The sequence below is a fragment of the Oncorhynchus masou genome, chromosome 10, assembly GCF_036934945.1.
Source record: "Oncorhynchus masou masou isolate Uvic2021 chromosome 10, UVic_Omas_1.1, whole genome shotgun sequence".
Taxonomy (NCBI): domain Eukaryota; kingdom Metazoa; phylum Chordata; class Actinopteri; order Salmoniformes; family Salmonidae; genus Oncorhynchus; species Oncorhynchus masou.
This window is the reverse complement of record NC_088221.1, coordinates 15,319,360-15,338,374: the sequence shown is the minus strand read 5'-3', so window position 1 is coordinate 15,338,374 and position 19,015 is coordinate 15,319,360. Positions and strand designations below refer to the sequence as shown.

The window sequence follows — 19,015 nt, the reverse complement described above, 5'->3', positions numbered from 1 at the left end:
TGAATCATCATTGCCACAGCAATCATTCATGTCTTCTCCCTGATAATGTGCATCCTTTGACAAGAGAAGGAGCCATAAACAACTTGGACGTATACTCCGATGTTGACATAATGGTACGTCCAAGCATTCACACAACTTTTCAAACCGGTGTCACAAAATGTGTTGTTTTGTGATACAACCATGATTCTCAAGGTTATATTTTATTCATAGGACTCTGAATGAGCAGGTATTTGTGAAGAACAAAACAACTGAATCCAACTAGAGGATCATCCAACCGCCAGTTTGACAAAAAGGATATATACTTATATCGATATATGTACCATGAAATGAATTAATATGTGCGACAATGTCACGTACTGACCAGTTCTCTATATTCACAACTTGTTTTTCAGGAGATCTCTTTTCTCAAAATAGCATAAAATTCTCTCTGTCATAATTTTTTTTTCATATCCTTCTAGAATGTTAAAATCCAATTTAAGAATTTTGCACGGTTAAATACCCTGCACCCTTATTTTGTAAAAGCCAATTAAAATATGCAAAAACACAATCCTTTCATTTTAAAATGTAAATTACTCAAAAAAGCTAGTTAAAAATCTGAGGAATTATGATCAAACAATGAAAAATACATCTTCATTTCTTTATTGAGTTCAAAGCAATTGGATAATGGAGTAAATATTGAAAGAAGATCCTTAAGGGACTAAATAAGGCATTATCATGACATCCATGTGTTAGAACAAAAAGTACCACATGTCGATGATACTGAAGACATGGTCACTGACCTCTTGCAAAGTAAATGGACTGGTCTAATTCACTGTCAAACACTGAGTGTACAAAACATTAAGAACACCTTCCTAATATTGAGTAGCTTTCACCTGGATTAAACCTGGTCAATCTATGTCATGGAAAGAGCAGGTTTTGTACACTGAGTGTATGTTGTATCAATGTCTCATTAGTAATCCACTTAAATACATGCAGTTGCAACCGTTGATCTAAGATATGCAGTTCTAAACTTCAAGGTTTTTGGTTTTCTGTATTTTTGGTATATGTACACAGCTAGGCGAGATCTATATATTTGTCTTGGAGGGAAACAGTGATAAGATGATTAAATCAGTGGAATGAAATGAATCCCAAGTGGCTTACCGTGGAAGGTGTTTTATAAGACTTTGCTACATTACACCTCAACAAGGACGACAATTTCACATGTATAACGTTATTGAACATATCTCTTGATACCTATTGATTTAGCATTGTAACCAATGCTAAGTCAATAGCTAAGTCAATAGGTATCAAGAGACATGTTTCCAATGCTCTAGGGCCCGCCCTACAGTCTCGGCCCCTATGTTGGGTTGTGGCAGAGATCCATGTTGTCAAAACATGACCCTGAAAATGACTCATTATCTGTTTAAATCAATTCCAAAACGTTACACATCAATACAGTCTTAATTGCTGTTGTGTGGTAAGGTGGAGGTTACTGAAAACGAGCCAAGAGGGGTCACAGGCTTCGTAAATGTTCATAGTTACATGTTGAAATATTTGGAAATAAAATGTTGTCTACCTTACCCTTGGCTAAACCTTCTGTCACAGAAGACTCGTGGTGGGTCCCTGTGCTACGAGGTTTTTTTTCCAGTATGTCTATATGGTAATATGAAAGGGTGTCGTCCTCTTCTCTAGAAAACAAGTGCTCCCAACAGACACAGAATTCCACATAAGTATTTGGTGTTCCTCTGTTTGATTCTGCTGCTGTCCTAATTAATCAGTCATGAGCTTCGATGTAGCTTATGTTCAGAAGCAAATACCACATTTAACTCCTCCCACTGACAAGTCACTGTCTGTATACACACAGCATATACAGTTGAAGTCGGAGGTTTACATACACTTAGGTTGGAGTCATGAAAACTCGTTTTTCAACCACTCCACAAATGTCTTGTTAACAAACTATAGTTTTGGCAAGTCGGGTTAGGACATCTACTTTGTGCATGACACAGGTCATTTTTCCATCAATTGTTTACAAACATATTATTTCTCTTATAATTCACTGTATCACAATTCCAGTGGGTCAGAAGTTTACATATATTAAGTTGACTGTGCTTTTAAACAGCTAAGAAAAAAATCAAACTCAGTGCTTCTTTGCTTGACATCATGGGAAAATCAAAAGAAATCAACCAAGACCTCAGAAAAATAATTGTAGACCTCTACAAGTCTGGTTCATCCTTGGGAGCAATTACCAAATGCCTGAAGGTACCACGTTCATCTGTACAAACAATAGTACGCAAGTATAAACACCATGGGACCATGCAGCCGTCATATCGCTTAGGAAGGAGACATGTTTTGTCTCCTAGAGATGAACAGACTGCGGTTTGCAACTGCACATGGGGACAAATATCGTACTTTTTGGAGAAATGTCCTCTGGTCTGATGAAACAAAAATAGAACTGTTTGGCCATAATGACCATTGTTATGTTTGGAGGAAAAAGGGGGAGGCTTGCATCATCACAACCATGAAGCACGGGGTTGGCAGCATCATGTTGTGGGGGTTCTTTAGGAGGGACTGGTCTACGTCACAAAATAGATGGCATCATGAAGGAGGGAAAATTATGTGGATATATTGAAGCAACATCTCAATGCATTAAGTCAGGAAGTTAAAACTGGATTGCAAAATGGGTCTTCCAAATTGACAATGACCCCAAGCATACTTCCCAAAGTTGTGGCAAAATGGCATAAGGACAAAGTCAAGGTATTGGAGTGGCCATCACAAAGCCCTGACCTCAATCCCATAGAAGAGTTGTGGGCAGAACTGAAAACGCGTGTACGAGCAAAGAGGCCTACAAACCTGACTCAGTTACACCAGCTCTGTCAGGAGGAATGGGCCAAAATTCCCCCAACTTATTGTGGGAAGCTTGTGGAAGGCTACACAAACAATTTGACCCAAGTTAATCAATTTAAAGGCAATGCTACCAAATACTAATTGAGTGTATGTAAACGTCTGGCCCACAGAGAATGTGATGAAATAAATAAAATCTGAAATAAATCATACTCTCTACTATTATTCTGACATTTCACATTCTTGAAATTAAAAGTGGTGATCCTAACTGACCTAAAACAGGGAATTTTTACTAGGATTAAACGTCAGGAATTGTGAAAAACTGAGTTTAAATGTATTTGGCTAAGGTGTATGTAAACTTCTGACTTCAACTGTATACGTCGACATCAACCTGTCACTTATGTCTTCCTGCCTCCCCCCCCTCCCTTCTCCATAACATAATTTCTCTGTTCTTTAGGTAAAAACAACTGGGAACTCAGGACTCCGAAATCTCTGACTTCCGACACCAGTGCGTTCAAAACAACTGGGAACTCAGACAAAAAACGAGCTCTAATTGGGAAAAATAGTTTTGAACAATCATCCAACTTGGAATTCCAAGTCGGAAAGTCAGGCATCTTTCTAGAACTCCGACTTCCCGACCTGAAGATCACCAACGTAATGATTTGACCTTGTTTTTTTACGAGTTCCCATTTGTCTTGAAAGCACCAATAGGAGGTATATTGCATCACCAACATGCATCACCAAATGTCTACCATGCTCTGACATATCCCACCAAGACCAAAGTTATTACTACCATTGGGACATCAGACACACGCATTGTTACATTTAAAAAAAATGTGGGGGTGTTTAGGAGACTCCACCAGTACTTCCTACTTCCCAACCTATCACCACGAGGCTGGCACAACTGATCCATTCCACCTCTAGCCATATGATGTCGATGGTCAGATGCCCCAAAAATTCACAAGCTTTGCAACGCCTGACAAGTTACACCCCCTATAGCTCCGATGCTGTCAATACATACAGAACATCAATCTGACCAACTGCACTTTAACATCCTTACTGGACGTTAATAGCTCTATGGACAACCAGACACACTATGAATAGTCTATTCTACCAATAAAACTGAACTTACTGGAGTAACTAGGCTTTGTATTTACAGCCATGTATGCGACCCCCAACAGTCTCTAAAATTCCACAGTCATTATAATCTTTGAAATGTAAAGCCAATCAGTGGCCAACAAATCCTTTGTCTGCTATTAGAAGCCTCCATGGATGTTCTCAACTCATCCCTAGATTATTGTTCAAATTTCATCATCCTGTTATGAAGCAAAGACAAAGTTCAAATGGTGAAGACTTCTTTCAATGATATCCCCCAGGGCCGGCCCTGGGCATAATTGACATAGGCATTTGCTTCGGGCCTCTGGCCACTAGAGGCCCCCCGATCCAAAAGTCAGAAAAAAAAAAAATTGTGGGGGGGGGGGACTCAGACGGGGTCTTAATGTCCCGCTCTGACCTTAGCTCTGTTTTCTTTATATTTTGGTTAGGTCAGGGTGTGACAAGGGTGGGTATGCTAGTTTTTGTATTGTCTAGTGTTTTTGTATGTCTAGGGGTTTTGTAGGTCTAGGTATTTGTATGTCTATGGTGGCCTGATATGGTTCCCAATCAGAGGCAGCTGTTTATCGTTGTCTCTGATTGGGGATCATATTTAGGTAGCCAGTTTCCCTTCTGTGTTCGTGGGTTCTTATGTCTATGTGTAGTTGCCTGTCAGCACTCGTTTGTATAGCTTCACATTTTGTTATTTTGTTCAGTGTTCATTCTTTAAATAAATAAGAATGTACGCATACCACGCTGCTCCTTGGTCTGATCCTTATAACGAACATGACACTTAACTTACTGTTGAGCATTAGAATAGTAGAATAAACAGGGTGTAATTTAGAAATTGTGTTGTGCATTAGCAGTTTCCTCTTGCTCAGTCAGTCACTGACAGTCACTCAATTAATGTCAGCTAACATTTTTTAGATTGGTAAGTTAGTATACCCAGCTATCTAAACTTGTAGTAATCATGACCAAATTACCAACTGGGCAAGAAGGTCATGTGCCCAGGGCCCTGACCTCCAGGGGGCCCACATTAATTGTATTAGTCACTCTCACTCAGATATTATATTAAATGGCATAAGTCATGGAAAAATGTGTAGAATTTAAGGAAAGTACCTGTAAAACTGCCATTTTTATCTGTCCGCCCCAAAGCAAAACTTGTAGATTTGCATGAAATTTGTTATAAAATTGCACAATTTCCTCTCCACACCATGGCTAAATGTGTAGATTTGCAGAAAACTACAAAATGTTCTCTATGCCCCATGGCCAAATTTGTAGAATTGCAGGAAATTAACTTTCAAACATACATTTTTTTTTCTCTCTCCGCCATCAAGAGGGGGCCACTAAAATGTTTTGCCTGTGAGGGGGGGCACAAACCATTGTAGAATAGATCTATGCATTAAAATGCATCATCCAATTGCAATGTCTGCCTATGTCCACACATATTGTCTCAAGAAAATGTTAGATCTATTTTCTTATACCCTCAAACACCAAGTTAGGCATACCTAATGAATGATAACGCTTCACATTTTACCAGAGAAATGTCCAAACTGCATGCCAACCATTTGAGCTCAGTCAGTTTCACGGGACTATGCATTTAGATCTTCTTGAATGACTGTTTCACGAATGAAAGAAAAATCTCTGACGATTCAGCTTCAGATAAGAAATGACTCAGCTTGTGTTTTTGGTGTAACATATTATAGGCGTACTATGCTACAGCATTTGCTATTATATTCGGTTCTGTTATGTGAAATACTGCTAACTCCACCTCTTTCTCAATTTTCAAACAAAAATGGGGTGTGCCTTTGGTGGTTCATTGACGTGTCATGTGTGCCACGACCGAAGTAGCTAGTTCGTTAGCTAAGCTTGCCACTTGTAGCTAGCCAGTAACTCCTCCAGTATGTGTTGACATCATTTCACTAGATTTGGTTTTGGACGGAAGCTGTAGAAATTGGTAGGAAATGGCACTTCTCTAGAAAAATATATTTTATCCATTTAGTTTGAGTTTTTAAGCATTAAATGACCTAGTATGATGGTGCATTGATCCATTATATAGTTTAAAGATGTTATTTTAGTGCTTTTGCCAAAGGTCGACTTTTAAAGTAACTGTCCAGTGTTTCCAGATTTCTATGAGAAATGGCCTATAATGAACTACAATATGAGTGAAAAAGTTTCCCTTCCAATGTTTCTTTAATGAAGTAGGTTAAAAAGCTGATCTTCTGTGTTGGAATGATGTGGGCGTACCCCAACAGAATGGTGTGGGAGTATACCACTGATTCGCCATCTTATCCTTGTCAGACAACATCCTCTACGAGGGAATAGCATTTTTGAAACAATCTGTTTGAGATACAAGTTTCAGGTGGAATTTGTTTAAGTGTTTTTAAAATCCAATTTATGCTATGGCCACAAATACGAGTATAGGATAAGTCAACACATTTTTGGGGGGTATGAGTTAACAGAATATTAACTTTTACAAATTAGATTTTTGCTGGACAGTTCCTTTAAATTGCAACATTTTCTCTAAGCCTCGTGGCAAAATGCGTAGAGTAGAAGGACTTTAGCTTTAAAACTGCAATATTTTCTATCAGACGATAAAATGTGTAGGATAGCACATTTTCAAAATACCCCTCCATATACCCCACAAGAGAGGCATAATAAGTCATGTTAAACTGTAGAATTGCAAGAAATACGTTTGAAAATGCCAGCAAAAAAAAGTTGAGGGAAGACCCCGTCTACTGTTCATTCTCCCCAATATCTACAACACAATCTTGCCCTTGGAGAGAAGTGATAATATCCTATTTGAAATAATAATAGTAAGTGATAATATCCTATTTGAAATAATAATAGTAAGTGATTATATTCTATTTGAAATAATAATATTAAGTAGGACAATTAGACGTATTCAACAGATACAGAGTACGTTTCTGTAAGCTAGGCACTCGAACAGTAGGGCGAGTACAAGTGTATCATACATGAGCCCCAAGCCCATGACTGTCACGCCTGCTCCTGCCCCCCCCCCCCCCGGCGCTCGAGGGCGCCAGGCTCTCCAGCATTGCGCCCTCCTGCCATCACCATTACACGCCACTGCCTTCCCCCGTCACGCGCATCAGCGTTTATTGGACTCACCTGGACATAATCACCTCTGCCATTACCTTCCCTATATCTGTCTGGTTCCACGCTATGTTCCCTGCTCCTGCATTGATTGTCGCATGCCCTTGTTTAGCGGTGTGCTTACGCTGCTCCTGTTACCTGTCTTTCCCTCATTAAATGTTCAACACCCTGTACCTGCTTCTCATCTCCAGCAACGGTCCTTACACATAACAAACTGTTTTGAGGACAGCCGTTTTAGCAACCTCTGGGAGAGTTTCTGTCTGTGGCTGTTCTTGCTATGTCGGATTTGGCGCGCTCAAAGTGGTCAAGCCTACGACCAACGGGCCTCTCCCCACACCCCTACAGTTATTCATCATTCACGCCACAGCCAGAGAGAGAGAAGACAGGGAAGAAACCACAATGTACCGACCTATAGGCTGCTATAGCCTAGGTTTTTTTTATTTAGTTTGTCATTAATTTTCATGGAATTTGTGGTAATTAAATACAATTTATTTCAAATTTATTTTAATTAATATATTTTTCTATAAGCTCCTTGTAGTCGCAAATTGAAAAAAAAGTGAGGAAGTGCCGGTCCCCGTCGCTACAGCAGCTCTACATCCCTGCCCCAAACTAAATATTGCCTAGGGGCCCCCAAAAGGCTAGGGCCGGCCCTGGTCTCCCTGATGTATTTGGTTCACAATACCCCCACCCCTTCCCTCCTCGCTTTTGTGTGATGAATGTACTGTAGATGACTATTGTTTGCCCGTGGAATGTGGAGAAGTCCTCTGGGAAAACTGGATGAAGTCCTCAAACTCATTAAGTGTTTAGATATGAATTTCCTTAAGTCCTGAGTTCTAAGGGCCCTATTCGGTCCATCACTGGGTTACTAGGTCTCAGGGACAGGCAAAGTTGAAAAGTGCAATCTTCTTGTGTCGCAAAAATAACCATTTGCAATCATGTGCACAAAATATCAATGTTTGCAGCATGCTATAAATAGAAACGCATTTAGACTGCATATTATTTCAAACATGACATGGATGTTGCCAAAAAAATGATTGGTAAATGTTGAATTAATATGGAAATGACAAAAAGTAACTCCACTACATGTAACTGTAGCTGCAGGGAAAAAGCTGGCGGTTTTGACTGATCCCAAAGCCTGGTCACTACATTGGTTTTATAGCAGGGCCTTTTAGTCAGTTCTTATGACAGAGGTCCATTATGGTTCTCTTGTGATGTTTCAGGGTTTCATGGCTTGGAGCTGTGCATCACTGTTTTCAGGGGAGTCCTGCAATGGACGGGTGATATCAGCCACTATACAATATTAAAACTACAGTGTGCACACTCGGGAGGGTATTCCTAAACCAATCACAAGTCTCATTTCCTCATCAATTTTCAAATAATTTACTATATATTCAATTATGTTTTTTTTTCCATAGGGAGGAGAGTGACTGTGCAGAAATTCTGAATTGTGTGGCTCGTTGACCTGTACCATACAAATGTAGAATGTAGATGTTTAGATGTAGGATGTAGATGTTTAGATGTAGATGTTTAAAAAGGGATTTCTAAAGTTAGCAATTTGCACTTTAAAATGACAAACATTATACCCGAATGAAAAATGTATCAACCCCTACAAAAAGAATTCCATTAATTATAATCCACATAATCATTCACATTTCCTGTTGCTGCAGGATTATTTTCCTGCTGTAGCAAACTCAAATTAGGATCCTACATGTAGTTGGTGATAGGGGTCACAGGAACATTTCTAGTGCAATTAGGAGGCAGGCAGCCTAGGGGTTAGAATGCTGGGCCCGTAACCGAAAGGGTTGCTGGATCGAATCCCTGAGCTGACAAGGTAAAAATATGTTGTTTTGCCCCTGAACAAGGCAGTTAACCCACTCTTCCCAGGTAGGCCGTCATTGTAAATAAGAATTTGTTCTTATCTGACTTGCCGAGTTAAATAAAGGTTCAATGACAATGTACGATAGGGGGCGCTCTTGCAAGGAAAACAAGTAACCTGACCGCTGAAAAGTTTCATCTTTTGATGAATAGCTGGGGAGTTCTTTGATGTAGTCACGCATTTTCCTGAATTATAGCGTCGAGGGTAACATAAACGGAATTGAGGAATTTTTGTACAAAAATATGGCTAGATTTAAATTATGGTAAAGACATGTCAGTGAATTGTGATATGTTTATTGGTGACTCATTTAAGACTCTTTACTGCTCTTACAGTATGCAACCAATCCTAATTTTGTTCTTAGTGTTTGTGACAATATTATTGATTGATTATTTAGTAATACAGTATAATGCATTATTTTAGTTTCAGTTTTGAAAAATATCTATGTGGGACTAGAATTATTTTTCTTTAAAGAAATATACCGCAGAGCAAAAGCCTGAATGTTGCTTTGACAACTCTATTTTTTTAAATAAAACAAAACATTTTCAGATTGTACACTGTAAGATGACCAGTAAATCATGTTGTTGGTGCACTGCTCTAATATCATGTCTATTGTAGCCTGAGAATATACTGACTCCCATTTACTCTACAGAGTAGTCTCTTAACTCAACAGAAGAAAAAAAAAATAGTATGCATCTCACATATTCTATATCACACAGTGTTTCTCGTATACTGGGTTGAAACCACTGGTGGATCAACTCCTACTGGGTCACAGGAAAATCATCGGTATTGGACTCTTATTCATCAGGAAATGTAAAGATTTATATTGGGTCACAACAGAAAAAAGTTAGGAAACCCCCCACTTTGCACTTCTAACATTATTGGAGCAATTTGTTTCCTGGACATAATTAGTCCCAAGAAGAAGCTGACTTTCTAAAATTCTTTGTGTGTGCTGAAAGCCATCTAATGCAATTGAATACAATTATGTTGATCATTTCATAGCAATTATCCATACATACACTAACTTTTCATTTAAGTTGTCATTGGACACCTTATCTGCAGAGATAGTGTGATTCTAGCTGATATGAGCCAACATGATCTTGTTTTAGGCTGATGCACCCTACACGTCACATACTCAATGTGATGTCTATGACCGGTTTCATGATCAGGAAATCATCACTTTTCAGAGAAATATGACGGTGGTTTTACACGCTCTTTTGGCTGCTGGAAATGCCAACACCTCTCGTCCAGGTCAGGACCTAATCCTAATCATTGGTTTGACCAACTTCTCGGGTTACAGTTATGGCATACAACTTTTCCTATTATTAATGCATTCTCCGTCTGAGCAGCAGCAATGGTCAACTGACGTGGATCAAAGTGCAAGTCCTTACACAGGTAACCACATAGTGTGAAAGTTATGTAGGAGTACAGTTTTTTTTTTTTTTTGGGGGGGGGGGGGGGGGGGGTATATGTTATTATGGAAAATTAAAGGAGACTAATTCTGACATTGGGAAATGTTCTCTTTTTTTATTCTCACACAGTATTCGGGTCATATCAACAATAGCATATCTTTTAAAGAGCATGCTAAAACACCCCACATAGAGCAAAACGGGACACTATCATTCAACAAAAGCTATTAAATATTATTTACACGAAGGTGAAATCTTCCACAAGGAAAATGGATCAAAACACAAGCTGAAATGTGTCTTTCTTGATATGGTATAGACAGTGAACACCACCTGCTCATGGGGTATTATAGTACGTTTTCCAGGATCCCAACTTAACTTTATGAGACAGATGTCATATATACAAAAATGTGCTACAACAGAACAGCAATGTTAGAGAAATCATTTTTCGGGATGTAGGAAAAAACAAGGAAACCAAAAAAAAATAAAAAAAAATGTCTCTTTGTACTTAAACTAAGTAAAGGACTTATATTGCACTAGTATAGCTTGATTACTAATCAACATGACTCTAATGTAGGTTACTACATGTTCCTCAAATCTTCCCTTTTAACGTGAAGATCAAGTGTCTTCTCGTGACACTTAGATTTTTTGTTCTGGTGAGTCTTGACATGTTTTGCCAAATGGTCACTTCTCATGAACCTCTTGCAACAATCCGGACAAACAAAACGCTTCTCCCCAGTATGAGTCCTCAGGTGTCTCTGCAGCTCATCAGACCTGGTGAAACTCTTGCCACAGAAAAGCCAGTTACAAATAAATGGACGCTCTCCCGAGTGCCACCTCAGGTGCGCTTTGAGATGGGAAGTTTTGCCATAAACTTTCCCGCACCCTGGTATGTGACATATGTGTTGCTTTTTCTTGCCGGGCTCATCGCTTGAGGTGGATGACTGACAGTTTGGACACCTGCATCTCCGGCATCTTCGAGCTGTTGCAAGGGGGGACTTGGTGTGAAGGAGGGCAGCGATTTGAGTCTGATACTGCGCAAAGTCTGTATGTCCCATTACCAAGCCCCTCTGCAGTTGGAAACGGTGGTGACCTAGGGATTGAGTGGTGATTGAGTGGTGGCTGACGTGGTTTCCCTGTTGGAGACTCCACCACGGAATATCCTCCCCTGTGTTAGGGGACAACTGTCTCTGTTGCTGGTGCACAAGGCCAGAGTGTCCGGTAACGAAACCTTGCATGGCAGTTGGCGCTGCATAAGTTACAGCAGGGACGTACGTGGGTGGGCACGAGGACTGCAAAGACTGCATGGAGCAAGGTAACATCTTCACAGGAGAAAAGTCATAGGGATATGAGGGATCCGCTGGGGGGGTGAGCGGGAGCTCGTGGTGGGAAGTAAATGAGCTTTGGATGTGGAGTTGGGATTTAGATAGTCCAAAAGTGGAATTGCTAGAGAGAGTGCTTTGAGGATTCCCCTCGTTACTCCAAGGATGAAAAATTCGCGACGGTGAGCCTAAAGTAGTGTCATAAGGAACCTGTAGGAAATCTGCCGGACTTGATCCGTGGTGATGTCCGATCCGGTTACAAGTGGCAGCTAACAGCGCCAGTGGAGAGTGTTTGCAGTTCTCTGGTGAAGAGTTCGGAGTACGGTCCTGCATAAGTAAAACAAATCATTATCAATTATGTGTTTACTTGGCTCTAAACTTGACTAAACTAAAGACTACAGAGTCATAACGGCATAGGACCCACGTTTGACGCTCCGTGAACTAAAACGACATTAGCCTAATATTAGTTTCAATACACTCTCATGCCTACAAAATAAACATAGAGTTGTAACATAATCATCCAAGCCGTTCATTTCGCTACATACTGTAAGTAATTCATAGAGCCACATTTCAGTCATTATAGGATATGAATCGGGTATAATGTCCATTACGCGCGCACACACGCGTATTACGCGTGTTCTAAACAAATATTTAAACTACCATATACGTACAATAATATTGAGGACAAATTAAAAACACGAGAGCAAAAACTTTTGGACAAACCTGAAGAAAAGCCTGGAGTGTTTCATTCCGCAGTACAGCCACTGCTGCCATGGTGAACGTCCTCTTCCTTCTTGTTAAAAAACAACTCACAATAAAACGAATTGAGATGAACGTAAAATCGTAGGAAAATGTCTTGACGTGGTAAGGTCTTCACACTCAGTACTTCCTCTCCTCGAGATATCCGTCGACTATCTGGAGAGTGAGGGATCACTTCTTAGAATTTGATAAGGACTTTGGTGGGCCGCCAGCCAGTCAGAAATAAGATTTGTTACTTTGAAGTTTGCCGCTGCCCAATCATCAAAGAATAGCGGCTCTTTGAGAGGGGAAAGCAAATCCTTTGAATCCACAAAGCTCCTATGGTGTGTTTGTTGGTCTGGATAAAAGAGCTGATTATTAGGGGGGGATGGGAAGGGTGGAGATAAAGGCGGGACAATTAATGAAGTAATCACTATGTGGGAAATGTATATACACAAATAATTGGATTTTCTTGATCAAAGACCCCCATGCCGCCTGGAGACTCCGGTCTTGGATGCTGTAGTCATTTGATCCTCTTTTGTAATTAAGGATTTGTAGCAGGACCCTCTGTGACAATGTGACATTGTTATCTCTCGAGATCTCCTGGCGAATAGCTATTTGATAACTTCAAGAGGAGTAGCTAATGAGACCAAATCTAGTGACTCAACACAAAGCTCGTGTTTCAAAATACAAAATAAAATGTTTTTTTTATTATAACAAACAGTTATGATGTTGATAACTTGTTTCCATGGAACTAAAATACTTTTGATAGTTTATCAAGCATTACATATCAAGTGGCGGACCACTGTAAAACATCTCTTTGAATAAGGTTACCGTTTATACGTGCTTATAGGCATTTCAGTGGCATCGCTTCACTTCTTTCAATCTTTGATAGTTAACCCCAGAAGCCTATTGTGCTGTCATTAGCGTTGTAGTGCATAAATGTACTTTTACCCACTGGTGGCAAAATGTACTGTCGGATAATGTATGGTTGGGCTCCCGGTCTACGGTACTGCATCTCAGTGCTTGAGACGTCACTACAGACACCCTGGTTCGAATCCAGGCTGTATCACAACCGGCCGTAATTGGAAATCCCATTTGGCCGGTGTAGGCCGTCATTGTAAATAAGAATTTGTTCTTAACAAACTTCCCTAGTTAAAAATAAGTTGGAAGCGGTAGCCTAACAACTATAGGCTATTTCCAGTAACTAATTGCAACTGATTTAACACTAAACGACCATAGTATTGCTGCATGATTAACCATAACCTATTTAGATAGCCCTCCATTGATCCAGCTCAAAGTTGGCAGAGAGTATGATGTCTCTATTGTGTGTTTCCTAAAAAGTTGTACCAGTGCAGAGAGGCCTGGGAAGGAAGGAGGAGTTTTACCATCCCCAAGAAAGTGGAAACAAACTCCCCGCCCGCATCTCCGCCTTGAGCTTGTTGAGCATTCATGCAAGTGGCCAAGCACGTAAGACCTCAAGGCGTTTCATAATTAACGAGTGTTATGAATTAGACCTAAATAAAACAAATAAACAAACTAACGTTTAATACAGGCATATAAAGGCATATATTTTCTAATAAGAATTACAATCCATATTATACAATATAAACTACCGTTCTGATCATTCTAATTTCAAAACTTTTGTAACAAAAAAAAAAAAACTGTTGTAGCCTAGCCATCTTCAACTGTAAAGCCCTGCGACTTTTCTTCTATATCAACGCAGTCATCTTTATCAGGCTTCCCCGAAGAAACAAATCACTGTCCTCTCAAATACTTTGGAGCGGCTGATTTTGAATTAAATCTGTTTCTTTGAAGGGATTAATGTTCCCGGTCCTCTCCCACGGCTCTACACACAGTCATGGGGGAAAGGGAGAGTCCTGCTGGGCCGTTTCTCTCCAAAGCAATAAATAGGCTGCTTGCTTGCCTGTGCCTTAATACATATTATTTACAACTAAATGAATAGCAAGTATCACAACAGGTCAATAAGGATCTAATTTCCTATGCGTGTTACTGCTGAATAATAAAAGGTAGTGTATAGGATTCGTTATGCTCCAATAACTTTACCTCTAATCCACTGCGCTCTATGAAATACAAAAGGGGCCGTATATGAGTGGCGCTTGCTCGTATACAGTTAGACCATGGCTCAAGGAATAGCAACTCATTATTGCTTTTCAGAAACATTCCATTTACAAGAGTCATATATATTCAATTAGGACTAGAAACATATATATTGTATAACTTTGAATGCATCTTGTAGATGACTTGTGGTCGCCTGACTGGCAGTTCAAACACTAGTCAAAAGCGTTGAGTAAATTTGTTTGATTTGTTTTTACTCCACTTTATTAGAACGTTGTAAAACAATGTGGATACAAATTAAGACGGTGAGAACGCGTACATGTTAAAGGCAGCACGCTGCAAGTGCGCAAAAAATACCAACCTGCATGTACTACTGACTACAACTCTGATCTCACATGGGGTGAATGACAAATCTACAATAAATTGCTGTTGACATTATACTGTTGAGAGTGGAATACATGGATATAAAAAATAACAGCAATTCATGCCATTCCACCAAAGGTGACTTATAAACCATTTATCGTTACTAGTATGATAAGCCATGCTATTTGCACTTTTATATACACTGAACAAAAATAAACACATGTAAAATGTTGATCCCATGTTTCATGAGCTGAAATAATAGATCCCAGAAATGTTCCATATACACAAAAAAAACGTATTTCTCACAAATATCATGCACAAATGTGTTTACATCCCTGTTAGTGAGCATTTGTCATTTGCCAAGATAATCAATCCACCTGACGGGTGTGGCATATCAAGAAGTTGATTAAAAAGCATTATCATTACACAGGTGCACCTTGTGCTGGGGACAATAAAAGACCACTCTAAAATGTGCAGTTTTGTCACACAACCCAATGCCACAGATGTCTTAAGTTTTGAGGGAGAGTGCAATTGACATGCTGACTGCAGGAATATCCACCAAAGCTGTTGCCATAGAATTGAATGTTAATTTCTCTACCATAAGCCACCTCCAGTGTTGTTTTAGAGAATTTGGCACTATGTCCAACTGGCCTCATAACCGCAGACCACGTGTAACCACGCCAGCCCAGGACCTCCAGATCCGGCTTCTTCACCTGTGACAGCTGATGAAACTGAGGAGTATCTCTGTCTCAAATAAAGCCCCTTTCTGGGGAAAAGACTAATTCTGATTGGCTGGGCCTGACTCCCCAGTGGGCGGGCCTGGCTCCCAAATGGGTGGGCTTATATAGGCCCACCGATGGCTGAGCCTCTGCCCAGTCATGTGAAATCCATAGATTTGCGCCTATAAATTTATTTCAATTGACTGATTTCCTCATATGAACTGTAACTCAGTAAAATCTTTGAAATTGTTGCATGGTGCGTTTATATTTTTGTTCAATATATAAATGTGATGTTTTTGGATAAATGATCTCAATGAAGACTATTGATCATAGCCTTCTCAATCACTTTGCTTGGGCAAATAATAGAGCCAATCAAAAATAATGAGACGTAAACATTCAATCACTTCAACTCATCTATAACCAAATCTTTTAAATCCACAAAGAGAGACAAAAGTCCATTTATAATACATCATTCATTCCTTTTGTATTACTTCAACATAGTTGACTTCAAGTCCAGAGAATTAAACATTGAAATACACAGGATAACATGTCTCCAATTCCAGGCACAATGGCTTATTCCATCTATATAAAAAGCATTTTACTATATACGTGCATTAATATGGCATGTTTCATATTTCAGTATCAATTATTTCCCAGAAAATTGCATATACTGTCTGTGGAGTAAGTGAAAGTGGCGTTGCATCCGGTCTTATAACATTAAATACATTGACAGTGAGAAGTGCAGCTTTGAGGTAGTTGGGGGGCAATGCAACAACGTGAACCCTTTTTTAACTTTTCATATTCTCTGGACAGTTGGAGAGAAAGCAGGTTCCACATCTGTCTCACACAAGAGACATGAGAGAGAGGGAGGCTGAGTGAGAGAGGGAGTGGGGGAGCGCGAGAAGAGAGGTGCTCGAGGCTACTGGGTACTTGAGCCGCTATAATGGTGTCTCGTATGAGAAAACATCTGTGAATTTCCTCAGTGATCTACAAGAAAGTATAACTCAGAGCAGTCACTCAGCAGACCTTTGAAGTTGCTCTCTGACAGAAAGCTGCCATTGTTCACAGCCTCCAACATAGAAGAACTCCAACTTTGGTCTCTCTAATTTTCAAGATTTTTCCTGCAATGCGATAAAACACATTTTTCTCCCCCAACCTACGAAGGAGAGGATCTCTGCATATTCAAGAGAAAAGCCATGGCAATGTGCAGGCTGGCCCAAGGTCAAGGAAGGAAGGGAAAGTCATTTCACATTCTCTCAGCCCACCCTGTGTGTGGTAACTCAGCCTTCCCACAATAATTCTCAGCGTCAAAACCTGCTCTGCCAGGAAAGATGAGAAATGGACATTTCATATCAAGTAATTACGCTGTCGGAGAAGCCAGCCAGGGACAAAAGCACCTGTCGCAGACTAACTAACTGCATGTAAAAGTTCTCACTACATCATGTTCTCTTATTTACATATCCTGTGTTATACTTTACACTACATGACCAAAAGTATGTGGACACCTGCTTGTCGAACATATAATTTCAAAATCATGGGCTTTAATAAGGAGTAGGTTCCCCCTTTTCTGCTATAACAGCCTCCACTCTTCTGTGAAGGCTTTTCACTAGATGTTGGAAAATTGCTGCGGGGACTTGTTCTATTCAGCCACAAGAGCATTAGTGAGGTTGGGCACTTAGGCCTGGCTCACAGTCGGCGTTCCAATTCATCCCAAAGGTGTTCGATGGGGTTGAAGTCAGGGGTCTGTGCAGGCCAGGCAAGTTCTTCCACACCGATCTCAACAAACCATTTCTGTTTGGACTTTGCTTTGTGCACGGGGGCATTGTCATGCTGAAACAGGAAAGGGCCTTCTCCAAACTGTTTCCACAAAGTTGAAAGCACAGAATCTGCTGTTACGATTTCCCTTCACTGGAACTAAGGGGCCTAGCCCGAACCATGAAAAACAGCCCAAGACCATTATTCCTCCTCCACCAAAGTTTACATTTGGCACTATGCAGTGGGTCAGATAGCCCCAATAACAGCACTTACAGTTGACTGGGAAAGCTCTAGCAGGGCCAAAATTGGACGAACTGACTTTTTGAAAAGGTGACATCCTATGCTGGTGCCACATTGAAAGTCACTGAGCTCTTCAGTAAGGCCATTCTACTGACAATGTTTGGCTATGGAGATTGCACGGCTGTATGCTCGATTTTTATACACCTATCAGCAACGGGTGTGGTTGAAATAGCCCAATCCACTCTATCTTGTTTTATAAGAAGTATAAATGTATAATTGTGCCCGACAGTAAAGGAGATTATTTCATGAAGCCCAAGGTGATATGATCCTGTTTCTCTTAGCAGTGGCAGAAAGACAGAGAGACAGAGAGACAGATTTCCCCATTTATTCTCCCAAACTACAGCAAGGCCACAGTGATTCTCACACTGTTACCCGCCCAGCGTTTATTCTATGGCAGCTGGTCCCACCATCTGGGCGAACAGTGCCGAGGCAAAACAGAACAGGTTACACACCTTTGGCCATGCCCAGCCTGCTAGTGCCCCGTTCATTCCACAAGCTGAGAGAGGCTAATCAGAATTTCATGCTCTGATTTGTCAAACCTCACTCCAACACCAGAGGCATTCAAACTTCTTAGCCAAACACATTTCGTAGGACATAGGATGAATGTTGTTTCCTTACGCTGTTTTGTATCTAGTCTTTTGCTAGCTTACTATGTTATTGCATGGGTAAGTAACCTGATTGTTGAATGCTCGTTTTTTCAAATACAAATCTTTGGAGGAAAACCAGTCATTAGCTACCCAAATGACAGGGGAAAAGTTTCAAGGAAATCCCTTCATGCATACATTTTCTCTTCATGCAAATGTGAGCAACTCAAACTGCGCATAGAATGCCCGCAACAAATTGCAGGTGTGAGGAAGCTGAAACAAAAGCCACTGTAACTCTAATGTAATCCCTTGTCATTAAAAGGCCTTTGATGTGCAAAATCAACACACTCTTTTATCTCCTTCTTCCTCTATCCCTTTTACTCTCTCTCTCTCGCTCTCTCTCGCTCTCTCTCGCTCTCTCTCCTCTCTCTCCTCTCTATCCTCTCTTCCCTGCTCAACCAGTTCCTTTATTAATGCACTTTTTAGGGAATGTTCTTTTGCACAGAACCCTCAACACATCTGACATCTGTTTGACGTTCATGCCTGTCCATTTCTTTGGCATCAATCATTAGCTTGCTAAGAGCATCATAGGGTAAGGCCTGCGAGGACCGTCCTCGAGAGTCTCTGCTGAAATTCTTTAATGCAATGCTGAACATCTGTATCTCAAAAGGACATAAACTGCATTAAAACAGAGTGTGCCTGCAAATACTGCTCAAGAAACATTGATATTCAAAAACTCTCCCTTTGAACTCAAAGGATATAGAAACAGGACAACGTTGCCCTAATTTGTGTTCACTCTTTGAAGTAAGACATCACTATTAGGTGAAAAAAAGGTAAATGTGCTCCCGTG

At 40.3% G+C, this 19,015-nt stretch overlaps 1 protein-coding gene across 1 annotated transcript; it reads right to left on the bottom strand.

The window, feature by feature from the left end:
* Positions 1-10,398: 10,398 nt before the first annotated feature.
* On the bottom strand, positions 10,399-12,716 carry LOC135546928 (transcription factor Sp5-like). The gene is made up of 2 exons (XM_064975485.1): positions 12,351-12,716; positions 10,399-11,954 (listed from the first exon to the last, which is right to left on the bottom strand). Exons 1-2 carry the CDS (start codon positions 12,399-12,401, stop codon positions 10,887-10,889), a joined length of 1,119 nt encoding a protein of 372 aa, XP_064831557.1. The 5' UTR covers positions 12,402-12,716; the 3' UTR covers positions 10,399-10,886.
* Positions 12,717-19,015: the final 6,299 nt, after the last annotated feature.